This window comes from Anomaloglossus baeobatrachus, chromosome 1 (assembly GCF_048569485.1).
Source record: "Anomaloglossus baeobatrachus isolate aAnoBae1 chromosome 1, aAnoBae1.hap1, whole genome shotgun sequence".
Classification (NCBI taxonomy): Eukaryota; Metazoa; Chordata; class Amphibia; order Anura; family Aromobatidae; genus Anomaloglossus; species Anomaloglossus baeobatrachus.
In genome coordinates, this window is record NC_134353.1 from 798,456,784 (window position 1) to 798,466,751 (window position 9,968).

The following is a 9,968-nucleotide window of genomic DNA, read 5'->3' on the forward strand; positions in this document are numbered from 1 at the left end:
TACAAAACCAGGCCACGTTGCCACGACATCCCCGGACTAGTCCGGCCCGGTAACGAGTACCCCCGGGCCCTGGAGCTGGGAGAGTCAGCTGCACTCCATGTGCTGGAATAAATCCAGTAGTAAATGCACTAGAGGAAATGGATATACGGATAAATCTGCTGCGCTCCTGATGAAGAAGATACGGAATGAAGATGAAGATGATGGTGTTGAACAAAAGAGCAGTTTTATTAATCTACACCATTCTGAGTTGAACAAACTTCTTCATCAGGAAAATAAAACTGCAAACGGATAGAGGCTTTTCTGATGAAGAAGTTTGTTCAACTCAAACGTGTAGCTAAATAAAACTGCTCTTCTGTTTAACACCATCATCTTCAATGGATATGTTCTTGACCAGCAGATTTATCCGTATATCCATTTCCACTAGCACTGGGATCATAGAATACTGATGGTGTAATCTAATGCCTATGCAGAGCTGTAAACACATAAAAATTGTCGTCAACACAATTAAAATGAAACTTTAATTCCATTGCAACATGTAGCTCATAGCTAACAGAGAACACATGGGGAGCTCTGGACAGGACCGCACATGCAGGAGTGTCTGCCTCAATAGAGAATCAGAAGAATAAAGTGCATGAGAAGGAACAACACTTCACCTCTCTGGCAGCGCAGTCGTGTGGAGCTTCTTCTTTATTCACTTTTCCTTTTGGAAAACCCCATCCAGACTTTGCTAAATAACCCTGAACAAGAAGCACCTGGAAAGAAAGAAGAAAATCTAAGAACTGAGGCGGAGATCACCCAGTGTTTGCAATATATAATATGGAGTAGAATTATAGGGCCGGATTGTATCTATCGCTGCAGGTGACACACCAGAGTAAGGGAAAGTCACAGCATCTAACACTCTTGTTGTTAATGTTCCCATGATTAAACAAATAAACAGTGTTTTTCAAAAATAAGACCTCCCCAAAATTAAGCCTTACCAGGAATGTTTGGCCTTTTTGGAGCAAGGCATTAATAAAAGCCCTACCCCGAAAATAAGCCCTAGTCACGGTTTAATAATGAAGTGTCCAGACAGCTAAAAAAAAAAAAAAAGATAAAGAATACTGCAGGACACTTCATTATAGATATCAGACACCCCAAAAGAGAAGAAAGAAGACAGAAGACCCTACAATCATACTCACCAGATGCCAAACGAGAGGACCTGCAGCACGGCACACACACACACACACACACACACACACACACACACACACACACACACACACACACACACACACACGTACCCAAGATGAATCTTATGTATTATTGAGACCTGTCAGCACTAATTACTGGAGAATCAGAATATCTTTTGGCTACTGGACCGTTAAGGCCTAATCGGTGCGAGATTAGCCTATGTGTCAGCACAGATGAGCGATTATTTTCTCAGCCCTAATCGGACCGAGAAAACAATCGCAGCATGCTGCGACTGTAATGCGAGACTCTCTCTCTCTCGCACCCATTCAAGTCTATGGGACGAGAGAAAAATAGCACTTAACTCACGGTACACCGGTGTACCGCGAGTGCAGTGCGAGAGTGGCAATAGCCGGCAACGGAGGAGAGAGGGAGAGAAATCCCTCCTTTCCCTCTGCAGCGCCGGCCCGCCCCTCCTCAGAGCCAGCCCGTCCCCCGCAGCTGAGGTCCACTCGCACGGCCAGACCTCCGTTGCAGGGACACTTGCATGACACTCGGCACTACTGTACTGCCAGTAAATCCCAGTGTGGCCCCAACCTAAACCTGTGACTGTGGCCAAAGCACAATGTAAATGGCCCCTTATATCTTGTCAACTAATAATGGTTACTTAAAGGGAAAGGAAAAAAAAAAAAAAAGTCTTAGGCCTCTTTGACATGTCAGTGATTTTAGTACGTATGTGCTAGTTTTTATATGTACCAGAATCACGGACATACGAAGATCCATTATAATCAATGGGTCTGCGCACACCTCAGTGATTTTTCACTGACCATGTCTCCGTGCGTCGTACACGCGTGTCCGTGATTTCCACACGGAGACATGTCTGTCTTTTTTCTGGCATCACTGATGTTTCACAGACAACACTATGGTGTGATACGTGAAACACGTACCAGAAAAACACGGACCTTAAAAATAAAAAGCATTTTTAACTCACCTTCTCCAGTGCTGTTTGTGTCCGACATCTGCTGGCTGCTGCTTCAGAGCTGGCTAATTACTGGCATGCATATTCATGTATGCAGCCACAGCCGACCCGGAAGTAGCTGCAGTAGGACCGGCAACACAGCAGTGCCGAAGAGTTCATCACCACGGACAGCAGGAGCGGGGGCAGGTGAGTATACGTTCATGTGCAATCACAGATGAAGGATCACGGATTGCACATGGACAACCCACAGACGGAGGGACATATGCGTTTTTAACAAGTCAATGAAAAATGTGTGTTTTTCACTGACGTGTGTAACAGGCCTTACTAAATAGCTAAATAGCAGTCTCTAGCATCTTGCATAAATAACTCACATTTTCAAGTGTCTCATCCAGAATAATGGCACCATAGGTGGGTACTCCCATCTTATATTCCTTCCATTCATCTAAGACCCTTTGTACATCTTCACCATTGGGAAGTAAAAATGGGCAATGCTGGAAAAGTGCAAGGATTGTAAAGGAAAATACGGGACAGAGTCTAAAAATTTCAGTGGTGACAAGTAACTTACATGAACTTTACAATTAGTGTATATTCATTGGGATTGGGAAATAAACCATTACGTTGGATGTAACATGACACTGGATAACCATTGCAATAATGAAAGACAGGTAGCAATGATGAAGCAGTAATGCCTGGGCACCTCACATCTGCAGGACCAATTTGTATTGATCACTTCTGAAAACTTGTAGAGAAATTAATACCATACAATCAGCCTCCAACATGTGCCCAACTGATCCCAGGTGTAGCACCACATCCAATGGAAACTAGCAACTAGGGCCCTTAAAAGGGTGATCTCTAAACACAACTCCTGTCCATGTGGATGACAGTCTCCCATTTAGTAACCTCCTGTATGAGCCACATTCACTATGAGTGGATCCAGCATTGGAGATCTTTCCCCTCCATGCCATGATCAGTAAGATGCCATCATGCGGTCAATGCTGAAGGATGGAGATCAGATAACTGGTTCTTTTATAGAAAGAAATAGATGTCCAGTATAACTTTCCAGCTTTGGACATATACTTGCCAGTCAGTAAGAGCGTCTCTGTATTACACATGCAAGGATGGATTTACACATCTGTGATTCATGGAGCAGCCGAGGGTCTCCTGAACTGCACTTAGCCTCCTGGGCAAATACGATAATGGATATCAATTCAGGAGACCCGCAGCCGGCCTGTGCCTCACAGTCCAAGCTCGGTCCGCAAAACACAGGTGAACCAGGGATAAATCCTCCAGTAATGGCACAGCAGGTAAGGGAACTTTCTAGAATGTTCGATCAGTCATCTGAATGGCTGCCATGAAATTCTGTACCAATGTAAAGCCATACCAGACACCATATATGCGGCTGCACTTTTTTTGCTGTGGTTCTTCATGCAAGAAAAAACACATTACACTGAAATAGATTTCTAAAAGTTCCAGAAAACTGTGCGCATTACTGCACCATTGACTTTAGGGATTCCAGGCGCATATCCTAGGAAAACAATAAGCAATGTATGTAGCAGATGAAAACTACAGAGCCGTCCCGCAGCCTCAACCCCCGAGCAAACAGTGAAAAGGATATCTGCTTTAGCAAAGTCCCTTATCCCACACTGAGGCAGGCCTGGAAAGTTCTGCATGCAGAAGTCCAGGTAAAACCAGTGGGCCAGTTCAATCTGGAAGCAAACTCTGATGGCATTATCTCTTTCTTCACTGGGAATGTGTAAGATAAATCGGCTGCGGAGAAAGAAAAACAAGTTATGTCAGCGAGGTGGAGTAATATGGCGTCAAAACATTTCTACCTAATGTTAAAGAGGTCAATGGAACAAAGCAGCTCCACTGAAGACTACTGGAAGGCTAGAGGATCTGAGCAGGACCTGCCCCACAACAACCTTTATGGAGGCTGCGGGTCAGGACTCTATAGTGGCAGTTACTGTGTCAGTGCTGCCATCTTACCTCCAACACATGAAATCGTGCATTGATGTGAGCACCTCTGTGATGTAATGTAGTGTATAGTGTCACTCTATACACAAAAACTAAACCCCGAAAAATAAACCATGAGGCAAAACACAGAAAAATCAGTATATAATGCAGCGGTGCGGGCATTTATATGGCAATATAGAGAAAGACTGAGTGTGGCTCTGTATGAGAACAATGGGTCACTGTATATCAGATTTATATGAGGAAGCTGTAATACCAGCCCTACGTTACCATAGATCGTGCTGGGATGGGTCCTCACTAGCACCGAGATCTACAAGAAGAGGACTCCCAGCGGCCGACAGACGCCTCCTAGGGCGATTTATCGGACTTCAGAACAAAATTGGTTAACGATGTTGAAAGTCAATGCAGAGAATTGAAAAAACATGTATCCAGCACTCATCACAAGCTTCAGAGAAAAAGCTGCCACTACTCTGTCCTCCTCCTGCTAGACCTGTCCTCTGCCTTCGACACAGTAGACCATTCCCTCCTACTACAGAGTCTCTCATCTCTGGGCATCACAGACTTGGCCCTATCTTGGATCTCCTCATACTTAACCAACCGAACTTTCAGCGTCTCCCACTCTCACACCACTTCCTCATCTCGCCCCCTATCTGTCGGTGTCCCCCAAGGTTCAGTTCGTGGACCCCTGCTGTTCTCCATCTACACCTTCGGCCTGGGACAGCTCATAGAGGCCCACAGCTTTCAGTATCACCTCTACGCTGATGATACGCAGATCTACCTCTCTGGACCTGACATCACTTCCTTACTAACCAGAATCCCACAATGTCTGTCTGCTATTTCATCCTTTATCTCTGCTCGATTTCTAAAACTGAACATGGACAAAACAGAATTTATCATCTTTGCTCCTCCTCACTCAAGCCCCCCACCTGACATATCTATCAATGCCAATGGTTGCTCACTTTCCCCAGTCCCACGTGCTCGCTGCCTGGGAGTCAACGGGGCTTTACACGCTACGACATTGCTAATGCGGAGTCGTTGGGGGTCACGGAATTTGTGACGCACATCCGGACGCATTAGCGTTGTTGCGTGTGACACAGATGAGCGATTTTGCATCGTCGCAAAAACGTGCAAATTCTCTCATCGGTGACATGGGGGTCCATTCTCAATTATCGTTACTGCAGGAGTAACGAAGTTGTTCCTCGTTCCTGCAACAGCACACATCACTGCGTGTGACACCACAGTAACGAGGAAGCTCTCCTTACCTGCCTCCCGGCCGCTATGCGGAAGAAGGAGGTGGGCGGGATGTTTCGTCCCGCTCATCTCCGCCCCTCCGCTTCTATTGGGCGGCGGTTCAGTGACGTCGCTGTGACGCTGAACGAACCGCCCCCTTAGAAAGCCGGTCACAGCGACGTCGCAGGGAAGGTAAGTACGTGTGACGGGTCCGGGCGATGTTGTGCGACACGGGCAGAGATTTGCCCGTGTCGCACAACAGATGGGGGCGGGTACGCACACTGGCGATATCGGTACAGATATCGCAGTGTGTAAAGCGGCCTTAACTCTAGACTCTGATCTCTCTTTCAAGCCACACATCCAAGCCCTCTTCACCTCCTGCCGCCTCCAACTGAAAAATATTTCCCGGATTCGTACATTCCTTTCCCAAGAAGCTGCAAAAACCCTAATACATGCCCTTATTATCTCGCGCCTAGATTATTGCAACCTCCTACTCTGTGGCCTCCAGTCTCGCACCCCTACAATCTATTCTAAACTATGCTGCCCGGCTAATCCACCTGTCCCCCCCGACCTCTCCTCTCTGGTAATCCCTTCCCTGGCTTCCCATTGCCCAACGACTCCAGTTCAAAACCCTAACCATGACATACAAAGTCATCCACACCCTTTATCCTCCCTACATCTGTGACCTAGTCTCCAGGTACTTACCTGCACGTAACCTCCAATCCTCACAATATCTCCTCCTCTACTTCCCTCTCATCTCCTCTTCCCACCATCGCATCCAAGATTTCGCCCGTGCCTCCCCCATAGTCTGGAATGCTCTGCCACAATATATCAGACTCTTGCCTACCTTGACAAGCTTCAAAAGGAACCTGAAGACCCACCTATTCCGACAAGCCTACAACCTGCAGTAACCCTCAGTCCTATATAACGCCGAACAACCAGCTCTACCCTAACCTACTGTATCCTCATCTATCCCTTGTAGACTGGGAGCCCTCGTGGGCAGGGACCTCTATCCTCCTGTACCTGTCTGTGTCTTGTATTGTTTATGATTATTGTACTTGTCCCTATTATGTATACCCCTTTCACATGTAAAGCGCCATGGAATAAATGGCGCTATAATAAATAATTTAAAATCCAATGGCACAAGTGATATATATTTAGATATATTTAAATATATATGTGTATAGTCTGTTACGGAGTGCTGTGCTAGAGTTTGTCTCCTTTACTGGAGACAATTTGAATATTTCTTAGAGGGGCGTGGCAGCTATAAGTCTCCTTAAGGAGAATAGCGTTCCCCCGTAGACTGTTACGTGTTTCAAATGCTAGCTCCTGGGTTCTTGGTCATGATTGGCCATTTACAATCAAGGACCCATGGACTAGAGTTTAAACACATCAGTTTATACAAATATATTTTTGTGCCATTAGCTTTTTAATAATTGGCAGTTCTTTCCTGCCCCTGTGATGAGTGCTGGATACGTATTGTCAGGGATTGGCTGCCTATTCATTCCACGCACCACTCGGCTCATCAGACTATGGATTCTGTCGCCACACCAGGGGGGAGCTGAAATTATAATGTTTCCCCCCCCTATGAAATTTAACTCACCGAACCATTCCTAAGACCGGGGGTCACACTGGTGTATGCATCTAATGTAATCTGTTAAAGGACCCTCAAGCTCAGGCTCTGCTGAGAGCATGATCAGTATCATATACTTGGCTGCGATTCTGAGATCAGATCACAGGTGCAGAGAAGAGGGAGAGATTGACTTCACCTTCTCTTTTCCCCCTCTTAGTGTAGACTGCACTCGGATGTCATCACTGCAGTCTGATGTATCCCATGCTCCATAGACTTGTATAGTTGAGTGAGCCGAGAATGACAGACAATCTCTGCATGCTGCCATCTTTTCCTCAGTCCAATTAGGGCAGTTTTGAGATGCCTCATTACTAACTTTGTCCAATCAGATTTTCTCACATTGCACTGGTGTGACGTATACGCCAGGGTGCCTCTACCCTAACCCTAAAATCTGCCAGGAGTCATAACATCCTCATACACATGAGATGATCAGCAGAAAATGAAAAGCCTAGCTGACATTCATCAAATCTGCATAACTAGGCTTATAAAAAAGGCAAATGATCATATATAAAAAAAAAAAAAAAAAGAAAGCTCAAAGACCGGAAGTCAGTACGGCTCAGACATGTCCTGCCTCAGTGATGACATCCTGACAAGTGACCCCCGGCAGCCCTGGTGATAACACGCCGCACCGCTGGTGACCCCTGGAGGCCCCGGTGATGACACGCTGCATCACTGGTGACCCCCGGCGGCCCCGATGATGACACGCTGCACCACTGGTGACCCCCGGCGGCCCCGATGATGACACGCTGCACCACTGGTGACCCCCGGCGGCCCCGATGATGACACGCTGCACCACTGGTGACCCCCGGCGGCCCCGATGATGACACGCTGCACCACTGGTGACCCCCGGCGGCCCCGATGATGACACGCTGCACCACTGGTGACCCCCGGCGGCCCCGATGATGACACGCTTCACCACTGGTGACCCCCGGCGGCCCCGGTGATGACACGCTTCACCACTGGTGGCCCCCGGCGGCCCCGGTGATGACACGCTGCACCACTGGTGACCCCCGGCGGCCCCGGTGATGACACGCTGCACCACTGGTGACCCCGGTGATGACACGCTGCACCACTGGTGACCCCGGTGATGACACGCTGCACCACTGGTGACCCCCGGCGGCCCCGGTGATGACACGCTGCACCACTGGTGACCCCCGGCGGCCCCGGTGATTTGATAACACGCTGCACCGCTGGTGACCCCCGGCAGCCACGGTGATGACACGCTGCACCACTCGTGACCCCCGGCAGCCCCGGTGATGACACGCTGCACCACTCGTGACCCCTTGCGCTTAGTTTTCGCTCAGCACAGATTCATCATGGCACTGGACGGTTATGGCAAGTTCTGCATTTGTTTTATCCATTCCAATTTATTTATAACTTATTCTTTAATTTGGGGACAACAAAATTAAAAGGAAGGCTGCACCGTGCATTAGAATGGAGCCGATCTATGAGGGTCTACAGAAAGAATGGCACAGATGCTGGACATCAGATCTCTGAAACTCCAGACACCCTCATTTCCCCCAGAGGTCACGGGGTCCTAGTATTGGGGTCTCGGGGCTCAGACCCCTGGGATGACGTCACACCGGTCTCATCCTACCTACAGCCACAAATATCACAGGGGGAGGGGCTTATAGTTCTGACAACTGCAAAAATCTCAGTATTGCCACAAAGGTGTCAGGAGCTGGACACTGCGGAGGAACGCCAGAGACCACCAAGGGCGCAGACCACAAGTCCCAGCAGGGGGCAGTGTGTGCTGAGGCTTGTAGTGCCACAAGTAAAGTTTCGCGCTCCGGTGTTCTCGCCGTCACCTGCACAGGTCGTCCAGGACGCCGTCGGGAACCTCCACTCGCTTGCTTTCCATGTTGGACACAGGCACATCCCGGAGACAGAACGATCCAGGAGCCTGAAATAAGCGGGAGCTGCGGGCGGAGCCAGGAGAGGAAACAATAACAAGCACAGCTCCGCTCCCTCCAGCCACGCATGCGTCACTTCCGCCGCCCACCGCAGCGTCACCGGTCAGCGGACCAGCCCGCCAATCAGCGCCAGAAAGCGCCCTCTGCTATCCACGCCCCCCCAGGAAAAACGTTAGGAAAATGTCGGACCAATCAGGATTCAGCATTCAGTAAATCCCAGTGTTGCCCTTGGCAACAAGGAGTCAGCTGATTGGAGTGTTGCTCTAGCCATGTCTGCCTTTATTATGAATGATATTGGCCAGGAATATTTCAGTAAAAAAAACTGCGAGCAATGAGTACAAAGAAGTGACGAGTACAGACAGGAGCGACATACAGGAGCGACATACAGGAGCGACATACAGGAGCGACATACAGGAGCGACATACAGGAGCGAAAAGTGACACACAGGAGCGACATACAGGAGCGACATACAGGAGCGACATACAGGAGCGACATACAGGAGCGACATACAAGAGCGACATACAGGAGCGACATACAGGAGCGACATACAGGAGCGACATACAGGAGCGACATACAGGAGCGAAAAGTGACACACAGGAGCGACATACAGGAGCGACATACAGGAGCGACATACAAGAGCGACATACAGGAGCGACATACAGGAGCGACATACAGGAGCGACATACAGGAGCGAAAAGTGACACACAGGAGCGACATACAGGAGCGACATACAGGAGCGACATACAGGAGCGACATACAGGAGCGACATACAGGAGCGACATACAGGATCGACATACAGGAGCGACATACAGGAGCGACATACAGGAGCGACATACAAGAGCGACATACAGGATCGACATACAGGAGCGACATACAGGAGCGACATACAAGAGCGACATACAAGAGCGACATACAGGAGCGACATACAGGAGCGACATACAAGAGCGACATACAAGAGCGACATACAGGAGCGACATACAGGAGCGACATACAGGAGCGACATACAAGAGCGACATACAAGAGCGAAAAGTGACATACAGGAGCGACATACAGGAGCGACATACAAGAGCGACATACA

The 9,968-nt window shown here is 48.6% G+C and overlaps 1 protein-coding gene across 1 annotated transcript in view; it reads right to left on the minus strand.

Annotated features, from left to right (window-relative positions):
- Positions 1 to 8,846, minus strand: part of DCP2 (decapping mRNA 2) — a 53,107-nt gene extending 44,261 nt beyond the window's left edge. Inside the window, exons 1-4 of the mRNA XM_075325009.1 lie at positions 8,786 to 8,846; positions 3,762 to 3,913; positions 2,518 to 2,645; positions 654 to 752 (exon numbers count right to left, since the gene is read on the minus strand). Of these exons, the coding sequence (XP_075181124.1) occupies positions 654 to 752; positions 2,518 to 2,645; positions 3,762 to 3,913; positions 8,786 to 8,838 (432 nt within the window). The 5' untranslated portion in view covers positions 8,839 to 8,846. The remainder of the gene's footprint in view (positions 1 to 653; positions 753 to 2,517; positions 2,646 to 3,761; positions 3,914 to 8,785) is intronic.
- Between the last annotated feature and the right edge of the window lie 1,122 nt (positions 8,847 to 9,968).